Source organism: Lagenorhynchus albirostris, chromosome 3 (assembly GCF_949774975.1).
Source record: "Lagenorhynchus albirostris chromosome 3, mLagAlb1.1, whole genome shotgun sequence".
NCBI lineage: Eukaryota > Metazoa > Chordata > Mammalia > Artiodactyla > Delphinidae > Lagenorhynchus > Lagenorhynchus albirostris.
Window position 1 is genome coordinate 161,385,492 of NC_083097.1, and position 21,785 is coordinate 161,407,276.

The 21,785-nt window shown below is 38.8% G+C and overlaps 1 protein-coding gene across 1 annotated transcript in view; it reads left to right on the forward strand.

The window, feature by feature from the left end:
* Nucleotides 1-21,245, forward strand: part of LOC132517527 (zinc finger protein 791-like) — a 48,298-nt gene extending 27,053 nt beyond the window's left edge. The window contains exons 3-6 of the mRNA XM_060144902.1: nucleotides 17,011-17,137; nucleotides 17,326-17,386; nucleotides 17,787-18,024; nucleotides 18,109-21,245. Coding sequence (XP_060000885.1) covers nucleotides 17,011-17,137; nucleotides 17,326-17,386; nucleotides 17,787-18,024; nucleotides 18,109-19,443 — 1,761 coding nt within the window. The 3' untranslated portion in view covers nucleotides 19,444-21,245. The remainder of the gene's footprint in view (nucleotides 1-17,010; nucleotides 17,138-17,325; nucleotides 17,387-17,786; nucleotides 18,025-18,108) is intronic.
* Nucleotides 21,246-21,785: the final 540 nt, after the last annotated feature.

Consider the following 21,785-nt stretch of genomic DNA (forward strand, 5'->3'; position numbering starts at 1 on the left):
GATTTTTCCATTCACCTGTTGAAGGATATCTTGTTTACCTCTAAGTCTTGGCAATCACGAGTAAAGCTTTTATAAAAATTCATGCACAGGTTTTTTTTTATGAACATAAGTTTTCAGCTAATGTGGCAAAATACAAAGGAGCCTGATTGTTGGATTGTATGGTTAAGAATAGGTTTAGTATTTTAAGAAACTGCCTGTTTTCCAAAGTAGACATACCGTTTTCCATTCCCACCAGCATTGAGAATGGAACAGGGTTCCTGTTGCTGTACATTGTCTCTGTCCTTTGGTGTTCTCAGTTTTTTGAATTTTAGTATTCTGATAAGTATCTAGTAATAATCTCATTCTTCTTTTATTTGCAATCCTAATGACATATGATGTGGAGTGTCTTTTCTTATGCTTATTTACCATCCATGTGTCTTATTTTGTCCATTTTTAATAGTGTTGCCTGTCTTCTTATCGTTGAGTTTTGAGTTCTTTGGATATTTCAAATAGCAGTCCTTTATCAGATAAGTGGTTTGCAGAGATTTTCTCCCAGTCTGTGGCTTATTTTCAGTCTCTTAACCCTGTCTTTCATAGAGCAAACTGTCATTTTAATGAAGTCAATTTACTAATTTTTTCTTTCTTCAGTCCTACTTTTGGTGTGTTGAATCAAAAAACTCATCACCAAACCCAAGGTCATATAGATTTTCTCCTATGTTACCTTTTTTCTCAATATTTTAAAAACTTGAAGTATAGTTGATTTACAGTGTTGTGTCAGTTTCTGCTATACAGCAAAGTGGTTCAGCTGTACACATATATACATTTTTAATACTCTTTTCCATTATAGTTTATCATAGGATATTGAATATAGTTTCTCCGTGCTGTACAATAGGACCTTGTTGTTCATCTATTCTATGTATAAAAGCTTCCATCTGCTAACCCCAGCCTCCCACTCCATCCCTCCCCCACCCCCTCCCCCTTGGCAGCCGCCAGTCTGTTCTCTATGTCCATGATTCTGTTTCTGTTTCATAGATAGGTTCACTTTCTCCTGTGTTATCTTCTAGGAGTTCTGTAGTTTTGCCTTTTACATAAGATCTGTGGTCTATTTGGGGTTAATTTTTGCAAAAGGTGTAGGATCTGTGTCTAGACGTTCTTTTTTTCAATGTGGATATCTAGTTTTCCTGGCACTATTTGTTGAAAAGACTGTCGTTTCTTCATTAAATTGCCTTTGATCCTTTGTCAAAGATGAATTGACTAGATTTGTTTGGATCTATAGGAAATCATTGACTTTGTATGTTAACTAACCTTCAGTCTTACTGTACTCTCTTATTAGTTCAGGGGTTTTCTTTGTTGTTGTTGATTCTTTTTCTCCATAATCATGTCCTACATGACAAAAGACAGTTTTATTTCTTACTTCCCATTCTGTATACCTTACATGTCCTTTTATTCTGTAAGCTTCCAGTACAGTGTTGACTAGGACTTGTGAGAGAGGGGACATCATTGCCTCCTGATCTTACCAGGGAAGCATCTAGCTTCTCACCATTAAGTGTGATGTTAACTGCAGGTTTTTTGTAGATGGTCTTTCTCAAGAAGAAGAAGTTCCTCTCTTCCTAGTGTGCTATCATAAATGGATTTTGGATTTTTTCAAATGCTTTTACATTTTCATCTGTTTCATTCCTCATATTAATAATTTGATTTTCTTCTTTCTTTTTTTTTTTTTTTTTTGGCCGTGCTGTGTGGCTTGTAGTATCTTAGTTCCCCAACCAGGGATTGAACCCAAACCCTCAGCAGTGAAAGCACAGAGTCTTAACCACTGGACCACCAGGAAATTCCCATGTCTTTTCTCTTTTTTTCTCAGCTTATATAGACATTTCTGAATTTCATCTCTTCAAAAAACAGATGTTTTGTTGATTTTTCTCAATGATTTCTTGTACTTTCATTGATTTCTTCTCACATTGTTACATCTCTTCCTGTGCTTACTTTGGGCTTAATTTCCTCTTCTTTTTTCTCCTTTTTAAGGCTAAACGCTTAGGATCATTAATTACAGATCTCTTTCTTCAAGTGTATGCCTTCAATGCCATAAATTTCCCTCTACGCCCACCCTATTTTTGCTGCATTCCACAAGTTTCAGTAAATTGTACATTCATTTTTATTTAATCAAGGTAATTTTTAATTGCTGTTGAAACTTTTTCTTTGATCCATGGGTTATTTAAAAGTGTGTTGTTTAATCTTGAAGTATTTAAATGTTTTTAAATATCTTTCTATTATTGATTTCCAGGTTAACGCCTTTGTGTTCTGAGAGTATATTTTGTATGATTTCCCTTAAGATTAGTTAATATGTGTTTTATGTCCCAGAATGTGTTGTTTGTTTTGGCCACGCCACACAGCTTGCAGGATCTTAGTTCCCCAACCAGGGATCAAACCCGGCCCCACGGCAGTGAAAGCACCCAGTCCTAATCACTGGACCACCAGGGAATTCCCCCAGAATGTGTTCTATCCTTATGAATTTCCCATGTTAACTTGAGAAGGATGTGTATTCTGCTATTGTTTGATGAAATAATACACAGTTTTCAGTTATATCCGGTTGTTTGAGGGCACTGTTCAATTCAGCTCTGTGGCTTTTCTGAATTTCTTCCTGCTGGTTCTCGTAATCATTTATTAGAGGGGTGTTGAAGTCCAACTATAATAGTGGAGTTGTCTGTTTCTCCTTGTAATTCTATCCATTTTTCCCTGGTGTATTTTGCCACTGTGTTGTTGCTGTGCACGTAAGCACTAAGGATTACTTTGTCTTCTTGGAGACTTGACCCCTTTATCTTCATGCATTGCCCCTCTTTATCTCTGTGCTTTGTCAGAAAGTAATATGGATATTCTACTTTTAATGTTAACATGATAACATCTTTTTCCATCCCTTAGTCTTAATCCATCTGTCTTTATTGTGAATGCGGCTTTATTTCAGACAACATATAATTTTTTTAAATCCACTGTGACAGTATGTGGCTTCAGTTGTTGTATTTTTAGACCATTGACCTTTTTATAGGTATAGTTGATTTACAATATTATATCAGTTTCAGGTATACAACCTAATAATTCAAAATTTTTATAGATTATACTCCATATAAAGTTATTACAAAATATTGGCTATATTCCTTGTGCTATACAATATACGCTTGTAGCTTATTTATTTTATACATAGTAGTTTGTACCCCTTAATCTCCCACCCGTCTTTCCCCTCCCCACTTCGCTCTCCCCATTTGTAACTGCTAGTTTGTTCTATCTGTGAGTCTGTTTTTGTTTTGTTATATTCGTTTCTTTTAGATTCCCCATATAAGTGAAATCATACAGTATTTGTCTTTCTCTGTTGACTTATTTTACTGAGCATAATACCCTTCATCTATCCATGTTGTTGCAAATGGCAAAATTACATTCTTTTTTCTGGTCAAGAAGTATTCCATTGTATGTATGCACCACATCTTCTTTATCCATTCATCTGTCAATGGACACTTAGGTTGCCTCCATATCTTGGCTATTGTAAATAATGCTGCTGTGAACATTGGGGTGTGTGTATCTGTTTGAAATAGTGTTCATCTTCTTCAGATATATACCCAGGAGTGGAATTGCTGGATCATATGGTAGTTCTATTTTCAGTTTTTTGAGAAATCTCAGTACTGTTTTCCATATTAGTTGGCACTAATTTACATTCTTAGCAACAGTGTACAAGGGTTCCCTTTTCTCCACATCCTCACCAACATTTGTTATTTGTGGTCTTTTTGATGGTAGGTGTTCAGAGAGGTGTGAGGTGATACCTCGATGTTTTGACTTGCATTTCTCTGATGCAGTGATGTTGAGCATCTTTTCATATGCTACTTGACCATCTGTATGTCTTCTTTGGAAAAATGTCTACTCAGGTCTTCTATCCATTTTTTAATCAGGTTTTTTTTGATACTGAGGTATATGAGCTGTTTATATCTTCTGGATATTAACCCCTTATCAGTCATATCATTTGCAAATATTTTCTCCCATTCAATGTGCTGTCTTCTCATTTTGTCGATGGCTTATTTACTTATTTTTTAACCACAAAGTTTATTGGTACACATACCTTTCCATACTTTCTCCTGTATTTAAATTTTTTCTTTTTATTGGTATTTTATTGACAAAATACTTTAAATGTAGTATTAACCAAGTTTTTTTTACAGAATTTTTAATTTTTTTATTTTATATTGGAGTACTGTATAGTTGATTAACAATGTGTTAGTTTCAGATGTGCAGCATAGTGATTCAGTTATATGTATACATGTATCTATTCTTTTTCAAATTCTTTTCCCATTTGGGTTGTTACAGAATATTGAGCAGAATCCCCTGTGCTATGCAGTAGGTCCTTGTTGGTTATCTATTTTAAATATAGTAGTGTGTATCTGTCAATCCCAAACTCCCAATTTATTCCTTCCTCCCACCACCTGTCCCCTTTAGTAACCATAAGTTTTTTTTCTAAGTCTGTGAGCCTATTTCTCTTTTGTAAATAAGTTCATTTGTATCACGTCTTTTTAGATTCCCCATATAAGCAATATTATGATATTTGTCTTTCTCTGTCTGACTTCACTTAGTATGATAATCTCCAGGCCTGTCAATGGTTTCTTTAGATATGCAAAACCTTTTAAGTTTAATTAGGTCCCATTTGTTTCTTTTGCTTTTGTTTCCTTTGACCCCAGCCCCTTACTCTCTGCTCCCATATTTTTCCCTATGCATCTCTTCCATTTGGCTGTTCCTGAGTTGTATCCTTTATCATAAACCAGTAATAGTAAAGCCAAGTGTCTTCCTGAGTTCTCAGAATTGTTCTAGCAAATTACCAAACCTGAGGGAATGTCAAGGGAATCTATGACTTTGTAGGAGGCTGGGTAGAAATGTCAGTAGCCCAGGCACCCTGTTTGTGGCCAGCAGCTGAAGTGGGGGCAGTCTTGTGGGAGTGAGTGTTTATTAATCTGTGAGGTCCGACACTAACTCCAGGTAGCATTCATATTGACTCAAACTGGTAGACACATATTTGATGACAGAGTTGGAGCAGTGGTGTTAAAAAGACACCACATATTTGACGTAAGGAGGGGAAACCACTGTCACAAGTGCTTCTGTCCTCTACCCCCACCTTTGGAGAGCAGGGAGGCTAGAGGAGACTCAAGTGGGTGTTTCCACCACACACACACACACGCACGCCCCAGATCAGTTGCACTGTTACAAAATAGATTATTTTGAGGACAGTTCTTGTTAAGAACAGAGTATTCTGGACATGGCCACTTTTTTGTCTCGCTGATTTTGGAGACAGCAGTTTCCCGATGACCTAAATTCTCTGATGCGTCTATTGTTAACTTTTAGTTTGTCGTTTTTTCCCTATGAGGGTGCTAATGCCAGCTTCTAAGCTCCTTAACATGCCAGATCAGGAACCGGAAGTCTCTGACCTCAGTTTTTATTTTTGTCTGCTGACAGCTTTATACTTTCATCCCTCCTTATTCCTCTTTGTACCCCACATCTGTACAAAGTGCTAAGAAAGCCTGAGTGTTCCTTCCTTTGATGCTGGTAAGAGAGTAATAAGTCCATGGAAGTCCCTGCTCATGTGTGCAAACTGTCATCCTAGCTCACCCCCTAATCTCAATGACAAAACCCAAGCCAGGCTCCTTACCTTGCTCTCCGAAGGCATTTCCCACCTGCTTGAGAGGCCCGCCCTGCCCTCCCCAGACACTTGCATTATAGAAGTAAAAAACTTCATACCCTCTTGGCATTGTGTGCTGTTGTCAGCCTACACATCTGAGCCAAATCTCAGATGGGGCCCACAAGAAAAGGGAACATGATCTGTATATTGCAACACACTGCTTAATTATTCTATTGAGGGACTTCCTGGTGGTGCAGTGGTTAAGAATCCACCTGCCAATGCAGAGGACACGGGTTCGAGCCCTGGTCTGGGAAGATCCCACATGCCGCGGAGCAACTAAGTCTGTGCACCACAACTATTGAGCCTGCGAGCCACAACTACTGAAGCCCGTGCACCTACAGCCCATGCTCTGCAACAAGAGAAGTCACCACAGTGAGAAGAAGCCTGCACACCACAACAAAGAGTAGCCCCTGTCGTCACAACTAGAGAAAGCCTGCACATGGCAACGAAGACCCGACGCAGCCAAAAAATAAATTAATTAAAAAAAATTATTCTATTGAAAAATCTTCCACATCTTTTTATACCAGTTCATGTTACCCTTTTTTTTAATTTATTTATTATTTTTGGCTGCGTCAGGTCTTAGTTGTGGCATGCGGGATCTTTCATTGTGGCATGCAGGGATTTTCGTTTAGGTGTGTGGGCTTCTCTGTAGTTGTGGCATGTGGGCTCCAGAGTGCGTGGGCTCTGTAGTTGTGGCATGCAGGTTTAGTTGCCCCGCGGCGTGTGGGATCTTACTTTCCTGACCAGGGATCGAACCTGCATACCCTGCATTGGAAAGCGGATTCTTTACTACTGGACCACCAGGTAAGTCCCTTCACCCTTTATTTTTAAAAAGTGAATATGAGGGCTTCCCTGGTGGCGCAGTGGTTGAGAGTCCGCCTGCCGATGCAGGGGACGCGGGTTCGTGCCCCGGTCCAGGAAGATCCCACATGCCGCGGAGCAGCTAGGCCCGTGAGCCATGGCCGCTGAGCCTGCGCGTCCGGAGCCTGTGCTCCGCAACGGGAGAGGCCACAACAGTGAGAGGCCCACGTACCGCAAAAAAAAAAAAAAAAAAAAAAAGTGAATATGAGGGTGAGATTATGTAACCAGTTCTTACAAAATAGACACTTGTCTTGCTACCAGTTTTTTTTTTTAACATCTTTATTGGGGTATAATTGCTTTACAATGGTGTGTTAGTTTCTGCTTTATAACAAAGTGAATCAGTTATACATATACATATGTTCCCATATCTCTTCCCTCTTGCGTCTCCCTCCCTCCCACCCTCCCTATCCCACCCTCCCTATCCCACCCCTCCAGGCTGTCACAAAGCACCGAGCCAATATCCCTGTGCCATACGGCTGCTTCCCACTAGCTATCTACCTTACTACGTTTGTTAGTGTGTATATGTCCATGACTCTCTCTCGCCCTGTCACAGCTCACCCTTCCCCCTCCCCATAACCTCAAGTCCGTTTTCTAGGAGGTCTGCGTCTTTATTCCTGCCTTACCCCTAGGTTCTTCATGACATTTTTTTTTTCTTAAATTCCATATATATGTGTTTGCTACCACTTTTTGCTACCAGAATCTGTGAATTAAAACTCAGGTTGCCACATCACAGGGCAAACATAGTAAAATTATGTTCTTCTCCAAACTTCATTAATTCCTTATTTATTTTGTCATCACATATATTCAAAAAAGAATGTACAAAGTGTTTTTTTATATAAATTTTATTTATTTTTTATTTTTGGCTATGTTGGGTCTTCGTTGCTGTGTGCGGGCTTTCTCTGGTTGCGGCAAGCAGGGGCTACTCTTCATTGTGGTGCACGGGCTTCTCATTGCGGTGGTTTCTCTTGTTGCAGAGCAAGGGCTCTAGGCGCCTGGGCTTCAGCAGTTGTGGCACGCAGGCTCTAGAGTGCAGGCTCAGTAGTTGTGGTTTTCGGGCTCTAGAGCGCAGGCTCAGTAGTTGTGGCTCATGGGCTTAGTTGTTTCGCAGCATGTGGGATCTTCCCGGACCAGGGCTCAAACCCGTGTCCCCTGCATTGGCAGGTGGATTCTTAACCACTGCGCCACCAGGGAAGCCCATACAAAATGTTTTATTGGAACATCTAGTAATAATAACAATATAAACATCTTTGTAATCATCAAGATTCATAACTGGGCCTTTAGGCAGTTTTTAGAGTCTCATGATGTTCTTGCTCCCTTGCTCATCTCTGTGCTGCCCCATAGATGATCTCTGTTGTTTAGTTATTCATACCTTTACCATCTATTCTTTTCACTACACAGTGTTGTTTTAGTTTTGTCTGTTTTGACCTTTCAGTAAATGAGTATTAATGAAATTACGGTCAAAATGTTTTTTGGTTGGTTCTTTGCAGAAGTATGTTTCATACACATCTAGGGTCTACAGGCCAGTCAAGGTACTCATTCATTGCAGTGGTTATAGGGTTCGGCTTTTTCCAGTTAAAAAAATTTTTTTTGGTCGTGCCACACAACTTATGGGATCTTACTTCCCCAACTAGGGATTGAACCTGGGCCCTTGGCAGTGAAATCACGGAGTCCTAACCACTGGACCTCCAGGGAATTCTCTCCAGTTTAATTTTTAATCTCCTTAAAAATACATTTTCTATATTCTTGCATTAGTCTCCAAGAACATAAATCCTCTGGACATTAGAGAAAAATTGCTAAGCTGTAGATAGCGAGTTCGAATGTACAGGAAATGGCAGTGGAGTGCATCAGTTGATGCTTCCTCCATTCGTGCATAATTTACGTATTTGTCACCTATGGTCATCAACACTTGGGATTACTAAATTGACTAAATTTTTGTCCTAATCAGTGTGAAATGTAATCTGCTTGACATGTTGTTTCATTACTTCCTATTACCAATCAGACAGGTATTTTCTCATACATGATCTCGCATCTTCTGTTAAACATGTTTTGGTTATTTTCCCTTTTTTTTTTCCCCCTTAACTATTGTGTCCGTTCATCTTACTTCGCACACTAACCCTTTAACATAGCATGTATTTTTTTCCACCTGTTGTTTGTCTTATAACTCCCTTAGTTTTAATATGTTTGAATTGGTCAGGCTCTTGCTTTAGGGCTGCTTCTTTTTTTGTTTTGGGGGGGGGTTGTTTTAATTAATTTTTGTCTGTTGTTAGTCATCCATTTTATACATATCAGTGTATATATGTCAATCCTAGTCTCCCAGTTCATCACACCACAACCCCCATCCCTTACCGCTTTCCCCCCTTGGTGCCCATACGTTTTTTCTCTACTTCTGTGTCTCAATTTCTGCTAAGCAAACCAGTTCGTGTGTACCATTTTCTAGGTTCCACATATACGTGTTAATATACGATATTTGTTTTTCTCTTTCTGACTTACTTCACTCTGTATGATAGTCTCTAGATGCATCCACGTCTCTACAAATGACCCAATTTCATTCCTCTTTATGGCTGAGTAATATTCCATTATATATATGTACCACATCTTCTTTATCCATTCGTCTGTCGATGGGCATTTAGGTTGCTTCCATGACCTGGCTGTTGTAAATAGTGCTGCAGTGAACATCGGGGTGCATGTGTCTTTTTGAATTATGGTTTTCTCAGGGTATATGCCCAGTAGTGGGATTGCTGGGTCATATGGTAATTCTATTTTTAGTTCTTGAAGGAACCTCCATATTGTTCTCCATAGTGGCTGTGTCAATTTACATTCCCACCAACAGGGCAAGAGGGTTCCCTTTTCTCCACACCCTCTCCAGCATTTGTTGTTTGTAGATTTTCTTATGATGCCCATTCTAACTGGTGTGAGGTGGCACCTCATTGTAGTTTTGATTTGCATTTCTCTAATAATTAGTGATGTTGAGCAGCTTTTCATGTGCTTCTTGCCCATCTGTATGTCTTTGGAGAAATGTCTATTTAGGTCTTCTGCCCATTTTTGGATTGGGTGGTTAGTTTTTTTAACATTGAGCTGCATGAGCTGTTTATATATTTTGGAGATTAATCCTTTGTCAGATGATTTGTTTGCAAATATTTTCTCCCATTCTGAGGGTTGTCTTCTGGTCTTGTTTATGGTTTGCTTTGCTGTGCAAAAGCTTTTAAGTTTCATTAGGTCCCATTTGTTTATTTTTGTTTTTATTTCCATTACTCTAGGAGGTGAATCAAAAAAGGTCTTGCTGTGATTTATGTCAAAGAGTGTTCTTCCTATGTTTTCCTCTAAGAGTTTTGTAGTGTCCGGTCTTATATTTAGGTCTCTAATTCATTTTGAGTTTACTATTGTGTATGGTGTTAGGGAGTGTTCTAATTTCATTCTTTTACATGTACCTGTCCAGTTTTCCCAGCACCACTTATTGAAGAGGCTGTCTTTTCTCCACTGTATATCCTTGTTTCCTTTGTCATAGATTAGTTGACCATAGGTGCGTGGGCTTTATCTCTGGGCTTTCTACCCTGTTCCATTGATCTGTGTTTCTATTTTTGTGCCAGTACCATACTGTCTTGATTACTGTAGCTTTGTAGTACAGTCTGAAGTCAGAGAGCCTGATTCCTCCAGCTTCGTTTTTCTTTCTCAAGATTGCTTTGGCTGTTCGGGGTCTTTTGTGTTTCCATACAAATTGTGAATTTTTTTTGTTCTAGTTCTGTGAAAAATGTCATTGGTAATTTGATAGGGATTGCACAGAATCTGTAGATTGCTTTGGGTAGTATAGTCATTTTCACAATGTTGATTCTTCCAATCCAAGAACATGGTATATCTCTCCATCTGTTTGTATCATCTTTAATTTCTTTCATCAGTGTCGTATAGTTTTCTGCATACAGGTCTTTTGTCGCCTTAGGGAGGTTTATTTCTAGGTATTTTTTTGTTGTTGCAATGGTAAATGGGAGTGTTTCCTTAATTTCTCTTTCAGATTTTTCATCACTAGGGTATGGGAATGCAAGAGATTTCTGTGCATTAATTTTGTATCCTGCAACTTTACCACATTTATTGATTAGTAGTTTTCTGGTGGCATCTTTAGGATTCTCTATGTATAGTATCATGTCATCTGCAAACAATGTCAGTTTTACTTTTTCTTTTCCAATTTGTGTTCCTTTTATTCTCTGATTGCCATGGCTAGGACTTCCAAAACTATGTTTAATAATAGTGGTGAGAGTGGACATCCTTGTCTTGTTCCTGATCTTAGAGGAAATGCTTTTACTTTTTCACCATTAAGAATGATGTTTGTTGGGCTTCCCTGGTGGCACAGTGGTTGAGAGTCCGCCTGCCGATGCAGGGGACACAGGTTCGTGACCCGGTCTGGGAAGATCCCACATGCCGCGGAGCAGCTAGGCCCGTGAGCCATGGCTGCTGAGCCTGCGCGTCCACAGCCTGTGCTCCGCAATGGGAGAGGCCACAACAGTGAAAGGCCAGTGTACTGCAAAAAAAAAAAAAATGATGTTTGCTTTGGGTTTGTCATATATGGCCTTTATTATGTTGCCCACTTTCTAGACAGTTTTTATCATAAATTGATGTTGAATTTTGTCAGAAGCTTTTTCTGCATCTATTGAGATGATCATATAGTTTTTATTCTTCAATTTGTTAATGTGGTGTATCATATTGATTGACTTGCGTATACTGAAGAATCCTTGCATCTCTGGGATAAATCTCACTTGATTCATGGTGTATGATCCTTTTTAATGTGTTGGATTCTGTTTGCTAGCATTTTGTTGAGGATTTTTACATCTATATTCATCAGTGATATTGGTCTGTAATTTTCTTTTTTTATAGTATCTTTGTCTGGTTTTGGTATCAGTGTGATGGTGGCCTCATAGAATGAGTTTGGGAGTTTTCCTTCCTCTGCAATTTTTTGGAAGAGTTTGAGAAGGATGGGTATTAGCCCTTCTCTAAATGTTTGATAGAATTCACCTGTGAAGCCATCTGATCCTGGACTTTTGTTGGAAGATTTTTTTTTTTTTTTTGGTGGTACGGGGGCCTCTCACTGTTGTGGCCTCTCCCATCGCAGAGCACAGGCTCCGGACGTGCAGGCTCAGCGGCCATGGCTCACGGGCCCAGCCGCTCCACGGCATGTGGGATCCTCCTGGACCAGGGCATGAACCCGTGTCTCCTGCATCAGCAGGCGGACTCTCAACCACTGTGCCACCAGGGAAGCCCTGTTGGAAGATTTTTAATCACAGTTTCAATTTCATTACTTGTGATTGGTCTGTTCATATTTTGTTTCTTCCTGGTTCAGTCTTGGAAGGTTATACCTTTCTAAGAATTTGTCCATTTCTTCCAGGTTGTCCATTTTATAGGCATAGAGTTGCTTGTAGTAGTCTCTTAGGAAGGTTTGTATTTCTGCAGTGCTTGTTTTAACTTTTTTCCTTTCTAATTTTATTGATTTGAGTCCTCTTCCTCTTTTTTAAAAAAAATTTATTTTATTTATTTATTTTTGGCTGCTTTGGGTCTTCGTTGCTGCGTTGGGCTTTCTCTAGCTGCAGCGAGCAGGGGCTACTCTTCATGGCGGTGCATGAGCGTCTCATTGCAGTGGCTTCTCTTGTTGCGGAGCATGGGCTCTAGGCGCCTGGGCCTCAGTAATTGTGGCACATGGGCCCAGCTGCTCCGCAGCATGTGGGATCTTCCCAGACCAGGGCTCGAACCCATGTCCCATGCATTGGCAGGTGGATTCTTAACCACTGCACCACCAGGGAATCCCTCCCTCTTTTCCTTGATGAGTCTGGCTAATGGTTTATCACTTTTGTTGATCTTCTCAAAGAACCAGGTTTTAGTTTTATTGATCTTTGCTATTGTTTTCTTTGTTTCTATTTCATTGATTTCTGCTGTGATCTTTATGATTTCTTTCCTTCTACTAACTTTGGATTTTGTTTGTTCTTCTTTCTCTAATTCCTTTAGGTGTAAGGTTAGATTGTTTATTTGAGATTTTTCTTGTTTCTTGAGGTAGGCTTGTATAGCTATAAACTTCCCTCTTAGAATTGCTTTTGCTGCATCCCATAGGTTTTGGGTCATCGTGTTTTCATTGTCATTTGTCTCTAGGTATTTTTTTGATTTTCTCTTTGCTTTCTTTAGTGATCTCTTGGTTATTTAATAACGTTTAGCCTCCATGTGTTTGTGTTTTTTACATTTTTTTCTCTGTAATTGATTTCTAATCTCATAGTGTTGTGGTCAGAAAAGATGCTTGATATGATTTCAATTTTCTTAAATTTACTGAGGCTTTATTTGTGGACCTAAGATGTGATCTATCCTGGAGAATGTTCTGTGCGCACTTGAGAAGAAAGTGTAATCTACTGTTTTTGGATGGAATGTTCTATAAATACCAATTAAATCTATCTGGTCTATTGTGCCATTTAAAGCTTGTGTTTCCTTACTAATTTTCTGTTTGGATGATCTGTCCATTGGTGTAAGTGAGGTGTTAAAGTCCCCCACTATTACTGTGTTACTGTCAATTTCCTCTTCTAGAGCTGTTAGCAGTTGCCTTATGTATTGAGGTGCTCCTATGTTGGGTGAATATATAATTGTTACGTCTTCTTCTTGGATTGATCCCTTGATCATTATGTAGTGTCCTTCGTTGTCTTTCGTAACATTCTTTAAAGTCTATTTTATCTGATATGAGTATTGCTACTCCAGCTTTCTTTTGATTTCCATTTGCATGGAATATCTTTTTCCATCCCCTCATTTTCAGTCTGTATGTGTCCCTAGGTCTGAAGTGGGTCTCTTGTAGACAGCCTATATATGGGTCATGTTTTTGTATCCATTCAGCAAGCCTGTGTCTTTTGGTTGGAGCATTTAATCCATTCACGTTTATGGTAATTATCGATATGTATTTCCTATTACCATTTTCTTAATTGTTTTGGGTTTGTTATTGTAGGTCCTTTGCTTCTCTTGTGTTTCCCACTTAAGTTCCTTTAGCATCTGTTGTACAGCTGGTTTGGTGGTGCTAAGTTCTCTTAGCTTTTACTTGTCTCTAAAGCTTTTGATTTCTCCATCAAATGTGAGTGAGATCCTTGCTGGGTAATCTTGGTTGTAGGTTCTGCCCTTTCATTAAATATGTCATGCCACTCCCTTCTGGCTTGTAGAGTTTCTGCTGAGAAATCAGCTGTTAACTTTATGGGAGTTCCCTTGTATGTTTTTTGTCGTTTTTCCCTTGCTGCTTTCAATAATTGTTCTTTGTCTTTAATTTTTGCCAATTTGAATGGGACTCTGTGCTTCCTGGGCTTGGGTGGCTATTTCCTTTCCCATGTTAGGGAAGTTTTTGACTATAATCTCTTCAAATATTTTCTCAGGTCCTTTCTCTCTCTCTTCTCCTTCTGGGATCCCTATAATGCGAATGTTGTTGAGTTGAATGTTGTGCCAGAGGTCTCTTAGGCTGTCTTCATTTCTTTTCATTCTTTTTTCTTTATTCTGTTCTGCAGCAGTGAATTCCACCATTCTGTCTTCCAGGTCACTTACCCATTCTTCTGCCTCGGGTATTCTGCTATTGATTCCTTCTAGTGTATTTTTCATTTCAGTTATTGTATTGTTCATCTCTGTTAGTTTGTTCTTTAATTTTTCTAGATCTTTGTTAAACATTTCTTGCATCTTCTCCATCTTTGCCTCCATTCTTTTTCGGAGGTCCTGGATCGTCTTCACTATCATTATTCTGAATTCTTTTTCTGGAAGATAGCCTATCTCCATTTCATTTAGTTGTTTTTCTGGGGCTTTATCTTGTTCTTTCATCTGGTACATAGCTCTCTGCCTTTTCATCTTGTCTTTCTGTGAATATGGTTTTTGTTCCACAGGCTGCAGGATTGTAGTTCTTCTTGCTTCTAGGGCTTATTCCTCTTAAATGAGAAAGTTCTATTCTTGGATCAATGAAGCATTTACTTGTGATTTCTAGAAGTGTCCCAGTTTTTTCTTTCACGTTTCAATCTATAATGAATTGGCTATTGCCCATGGAATACAGGGGAATACAATGTTTTTCCCAGTTAGATAACATTTTGTTAGAGATATATTTTGGGAGAGGTAACATCTTAGTGATGTTTGGGTTATTTCTAAAAACATCTTTTGTATTTTCATTTATCTCATTCTCCTTTAATGCTACCCAACAAAAATTTTAAATTTTTCCCATGAGGATCATTAAATATCTCGTTCATTCTTCTTTAGTACCGAATTAAATTTGTTCTGGAGGGAGCCAGATGCAAACTTCCAGATGGTCTTTCCTAGTGTAATCACATAGGAAGGGCTCAAGCCTACAAGCAGCGGGTTGTGACAACACATATAAAATAATTGTCTTCCAGAGAAGCTCATTAGAGCCTCAATACCCAGAGTGATTTTGGGGAGCAGATCACATAGGAACTCTGCCTAAGCATAATGAAAGTTCAGACGCTCATAATGAAAAGCGTTTATAATGTACCATAAACAGTTTAGACACACTGAGCCACTCTTATCAGGTTGGTGGGGTCACTCATAAATCCCAGTTCCCAGAGACCAACAAAGGACAAACATGGTGAGCAGGCATTCCTAAGAATCAGCGATCTCAGACTTGTTAGTAACTCTCTTCTGCACACTTCACAGTAGGACATTGTTAGGAGCAAGCGCTACAGATACACCATAGAAAGTGTAATTAGAGCTGATGCAAGCAGCTCAAGCAGGAAGTGGTTACTTCCTCACAAATTTAACAGCATCATGAACATGTGGAAATTATACATTTTTACTATGATCACTTAAAGTCTTACTGTTCTCTAATGGTAGGGTCCAGAGCACATTGGAAAAATTAGAGAAATGCTACACAAATAAATATTTCCATTTTAAGACCATCGATTCCTGTGAGAAAAACTTCTCAAGAACTGGGGATTTCTTTTTCTGTTCCTTAACTGAATAGATAAATTCTACCATTGTAATTACTGTGTGGGAACCTTTTCTCTGTCCCCTGCACGTGGACATCAGTAGGTTAGTGATCTTTTACAGAGACCAGCATTTAGGGAAGTTATGTGGTTCCTATGCCCAGACGTTGCGCTGTCATGTCCCTGTGCACCACATGGAGGCATGGAAATGAGAGAAGTGGAAAGGCAGCCTCTCAAGTGGCTGGTTGAGAATCACTGCCTCCTATAATTGGAGAAGATAAGTTTTATGTTTTTTAGAGGAAAGCACTGCTGGACCCTTTGTGTTTTATAATGATGGGCACGTTCACCATCAAACCATTGTGGTCTTCAGTGGACTCTGGTGCAAACTGCAATTCTTATTCAGTTCCCCAAGGTCAGCAAGGTCCAGGGTACACTGTTATGGTTTTGCCGGAAAATGCTCTTCTGGCATTTATCTTCTCAGTATATGCACATATATGTGGTAAAGATGGTGAGAAGCCACTCTGAATATAGGGATTTTGTGGAGGTCTAAGTTGTCATGCCTTCTTTCTCATGCCTGAGTACTAACTTCAGAATAGCTTCCTAGCCTCATGAAATAGGACAGAGATAAAAAGGAGTAACTGAGTATCTGTCAAATATTTTTACAGGCAAGTTAAACTTAATACTTTTCCACCAGATTATTTTTATTCAGCCAGTTGCATCTGACTACTTCTGATAGCCTGGAGTACTTTAGGACAATATGGCCAGCTGGGCCTAGTGATAAGCTGGATTTCCACAGGTCTCCTGTCCTTGTCACGTTTGGTGATGGGAATGGAAGAAAAAGCTTCCAGTTCACTGTGTTTTTTTCCATTAAAACCTCATGCAAGGGGCTTCCCTGGTGGCACAGTCGTTAAGAATCCACCTGCCAATGCAGGGGACATGCGTTCAAGCCCCGGTCCAGGAAGATCCCACATGCCACAGAGCAGCTAAACCCATGCGCCACAACTACTCAAGCCCGCACACCTAGAGCCTCGTGCTCTGCAACAGGAGAAACCACCGCAACGAGAAGCCCACACACCACAACAAAGAGTAGCCCCCACTTGCCGCAACTAGAGAAAGCCCGCACGCAGCAACGAAGACCTGACACAGCCCAATATTAAGTTATAAAAAAAAAAAACACCTCATGCAAATGTGATCCTGTGTTTCATGGAGTGCTATGTGATAGATATGGTGGGTATTAAAGGAGGTGGATTTTTCTTACGAGGAGTTGATGATCTGGAAATACTTCTTTCATTTGGAGTTCACATTTCTCCAGCGTGCTCTGGATCCTACTGTTAGAGAATGGTAAGACTTAAGTGATCATAGTAAAAATGATTTCCATGTGTACATGATGCTGTTGAATGTGAGGAAGTGGTCATATAGAGAATAAGGATTTTGATGATCAAGTCACAGAATAAATATTTCAATAACAGCATCATATGTGAACTTCTTGTGAATGGACTACAGATTCCCGCTACTGTCCATCTCACCCATCTTCCTGTACACATATTTGTGATGTTTTAGGACCCAGTGGCCTTTGAGGATGTGGCTGTGAACTTTACCTTGGAGGAGTGGGCTCTGCTGGGGCCTTCACAGAAGAAACTCTACAGAGATGTGATGCGGGAAACCTTGAGGAACCTGGCCTCAATAGGTAAGGATGATGACATTCCTTCACTTAATCAATTAGAGAACAAGTGTTTCCTGCCCATCAGTGTTGTTCTAAGATGTGGAATGGGGAAAGGGAATACTTTGGTAAGTAAATCATAGTTTGAGGTCATCATAGACCTGTGAAATAATAATTTTCCTATAATTTATTGATCTTTTTGGTTGGCATTTCAGGGGAAAAATGGGAAGACCATAACACTGAAGATCAGTACAAAAACCAGGGAAGAAATCTGAGGTGAGTTGCACTCACAGTTTAAAGCAGTGTCCCACAAGAGAATCTTCTTATGTCATGAAATTTAGAAACAAGTAGACACAAAAGGGCCCAGCTTCAAATTTATTTATTCTCAGAAAATTTTTACCAAAAAAATGTTTTCTTAACTGTGTCATGGATGTTCATTGTTTCCCAAATAGTTTACTTTAAAACATATTCAGAGACTGCATATATGACTATCACTATGGTAATAGCAATGGTTGAGCTTTCTTGTAGAGCGTTCAGTATATTCACTTTCAAACTTACATGGTGCAGAAAAACCTAATATTTTCCCGATAAATGATAAAAATGTAATACTAGTATTTACTGTAAAATCATTAACAAAGAAATCATTAACAGTGTGCTGCTAATTTTTTTTTAACAGAAGCCATACATTACGGAGATGCTGTGAAAGTGAAGAAGGTAGTCAGTGTGGCGAAAATATCAGCCTTATTCCAAATCTTAATCTGAACAAGAATTCTACTGCAGTAAAACCATGGGAGTGCAGTGTGTGTGGAAAAGTCCTCATGAGTCGTTCATCCTTTAATAGGCACGTTAGATCTCACACTGCACCCAAACCATCCAGGTATCAGGAATGTGGAAAGAAGCCTTATAAATGTAAGGTATGTGGAAAAGCCTTCAGTTATCTCCAGCCTTTTCAGAAACATGAAAGTAATCATAGTATAGAGAAATCCTATAAATGTAAGGAATGTGGGAAATCATTTAGATATCGCCAATCTGTTCGAAAACATGAACGGACTCACACTGGAGAAAAACCCTATCAATGTAAACAATGTGGGAAAGCCTTTCGATATCATCAAACCTTTCAAACACATGAAAGAACTCACACAGGGGAGAAACCGTATGAATGTAAGCAATGTGGTAAAGCCCTCAGTTGTCCAAGTTCCTTTCGAAGTCATGAAAGGACTCATACTGGAGAAAAACCCTATGAATGTAAAAAGTGTAGTAAAGCCTTCAGTTGTCCCAGTTCTCTTCGAAAACATGAGAGAACTCATACAGGAGAGAAACCTTATGACTGTAAGGAATGTGGGAAAGCCTTCATTTCTCTTGGAAGCTTTCAAAGACACATGATAACACATACTGGAGTTGGACCTTATAAATGTAAAGAATGTGGAAAAGCATTCAATTGTCCCAGTTCATATAGAATACATGAAAGATCTCACACTGGAGAAAAACCCTATGAATGTAAACAGTGTGGTAGAGCCTTCAGTTGTTCCAGTTCCTTTCGAACACATGAAAGAACTCACACTGGAGAGAAACCTTATCAATGTAAGGAATGTGGAAAAGCCTTCCATTGGCTCACCACTTTTCAAGTCCATGTGAGAACTCACACTGGTGAAAAACCCTATATATGTAAGCAGTGTGGTAAAGCCCTCAGTTGTCCCACTTCATTTCGAAGACATGAACGGACTCACACTGCAGAGAAACCCTACGAATGTAAGCAATGTGGGAAAACCTTCAGTTCTCCTTTAGGTTTGCAAATACATGAAAGAACTCACACTGGAGAGAAACCCTATAAATGTGAGAAATGTGGGAAAGCATTTGTTTCTCTCACAAGCTTTCGAAGACACATGATGACGCACACTGGAGATGGACCTTATAAATGTAAGGAATGTGGGAAAGCATTTAATTGTCCTAGTTCATTTCGAATACATGAAAGAACTCACACAGGAGAGAAACCCTATGAATGTAAAATATGTGGTAAAGCCTTCAGTTGTTCCAGTTATGTTCAAGTACATGAAAGAACTCATACTGGAGAGAAGCCCTATGAATGCAAGGAATGTGGGAAAGCCTTCATTTACCGCACAACCTTTCGAGGTCACATGAGAATGCACACTGGTGAGAAACCGTATAAGTGTAAAGACTGTGGGAAAGCCTTTAGTCGACCCAGTTCATACAGAAGCCATGAAAGAATTCACACTGGAGAGAAACTTCTTGAATGTAAGCATTGTGGGAAAGCCTTTAATTGGCCCACATCCTTACATAAACATGTCATGAGAATGCACACTGGATATAAGTGATAAATACAAGAGTTTCCTATCTTAACAAATACTGGGCTGGCCAAAAAGTTCATTCGGGATTTTCCGTAACATCTTACGGAAGAATGAACTTTCTGGCCAACCCAATACATTCAAAGTCATATGAAAACTCTACTGGAGAGAAATGCTATAACATGTAAATAATATGGGAAAGCCTGATGTAGATTAATTCATATATAATGCTCCAAAAAATTCATAACATGAAACGTTTTAAAAGTTAAAAATGTATCTTTATCAGTGGCTTATTCTGAAACTCAGTCTCTAATTATGGATTCTACTTGTTAATTTTGCAAATGAACACAACACTGAGTTGAAACAATTCTGTAAGTACTCTTTAAGCAATAGTATATAAGCTTAGTAGGTAGTATTTTTCCTTAAATTAGCTTATAGAATTTTTGTCTTTCCATTTTGAAATCTGTTGGATCCATGAGTGACCTGGAATATAATTGTAATGTGCCAATATTATATAATGTGCCAAAAATATATAATTTTTGTTGTTCTGTAAGTAAAGGGGGCATGGACTAATGACACTCTGGTAGTTGTTGGGATTTTCCTATTGGCTTCATGTGGCAGGTACTGGATATTTCTTACCCATTGTAAATATGCCTCTTTTATTAGAAAAACTTTTCTCTTGTCAGAAGAGCCTTCTTCCATTTTTTCCTTGCTAATAAATAGTTGGCATAAATTTGTAATTATGTGAAGTTTAACACAGAGTATAATCTCATTTGACTTAGTATTTACATCTTTTCTCTTTGTCATTTTCTCTTTACTCTTTGTCATTCCATCTGACTGTGATTTGGGGAAGAGACTTTAAGACACCCATGTTGACATCAACTGCATACTTAAACAAAGCAACCTTACATTGTTTACAAGTGCAATTATTTTAAATTCGTAGCTACAATATCTTTGCACTGAAGCAACATTTTTCCCCCACCAATGCATTAAAAATTCTCCTACATGATTCTGATATCACCAGTTAGTGTCTCTTTACCCATAATTCAATTAGAATAATTATATCACTGAAGTCAACTAGTGGTATTACCATCCCTTCATTCATATTGAGCACCTACTATGTGCCTGTGCTGTAAATACAACAGTGATCATAACTGATGTGGTTACTGCTCTCACATTGCAAGTCTGTGAGATTAAATATAAACATCACATTTCTAGCTACTTTTTATTTAAAGTGTTACTAACATTTAAGTTCTGATTCATTTTTGTAATAACCTTGTATGTTAATGGACCAGTAAGTCTTTATATTTGCAAAAAGAAAAGAGACCTACCTGTTACAGGACACTAAAATGTAGAATTGGAGATGCTCTCCTGGAATGTGTTGTTAACATGGGTAATATGTTGTGACCTACATTTTCTAGAACCTGTTCTCTTCATGGTTCCATGTTAGAATTCACCACTAGCCTCCCTTGCATGACACTTGGAAGGCAAAGTGAAGAAGGCCTTAGTTCTTGAGCCACACAGGAGTTTCACATATACCTGGTTCTAAACCATCTTCCTGATTCTTTGCCCTGCCAGTCCAAAGTAGGCTCATTACCACCAGCTACATGACTTCCATTTTCTCAGACCTGTTGGTTTCCACAGATACCTCCACAAGTTCCACAGCAAAGATCCCTCACAGTTTGGATTTTCCTGCAAGTCCTCATGTGTCCACCAGGCAACAAATTTAGACTGCTGTGATTGAGAACGTTTTGTGAAGCACTGACTCACCTCTTCTCTATATTGTATTTGTATAAGGTCTAATTTGTGTAGTAAACACATTGTTCTGTTGATATTGCTAGTGACTGTGTGTTCTTGATTCCACTATAGCAGCTACAGTGGTGCAGTCAGAAGAAAGCATGTGGTCCTGTAGTGAGTTCCTCTACTGCACTGTGCAGTGACTTCTGTGGCCCAATCCTTCCATGTGAGAATTAGCACCTTCCTCTTATCGGATAGATTATGGATATTTCCAGTCACTCACAATTGAACATAATTTCTCAGTACATTTTCAGTTATGACTGATTGTATGTGATTGAAAACAATGTTTTTTTTTGTCAAATGCTTCTCTTTCAAAAAATCTTGTATACTAACAAATATTATCTTTTCTATTTCCTAATAGGATATATTGAAACATCCCATTGCAATTGTAGATTTTTAGATCAAGTTTGTGGTTTTTTTCAAGGTAATCATTATACATTTTGATTCAGTATTACCATGTATATTCTTCCTCAGGCAAATTTTTTTTTCATAGTTAGAATTTTTGTCATGAAACGGATTTCTCATTTGTTCTTAATTAAAAACTTAAATCATGGTTTTGTTACTGCCTTCTTGCC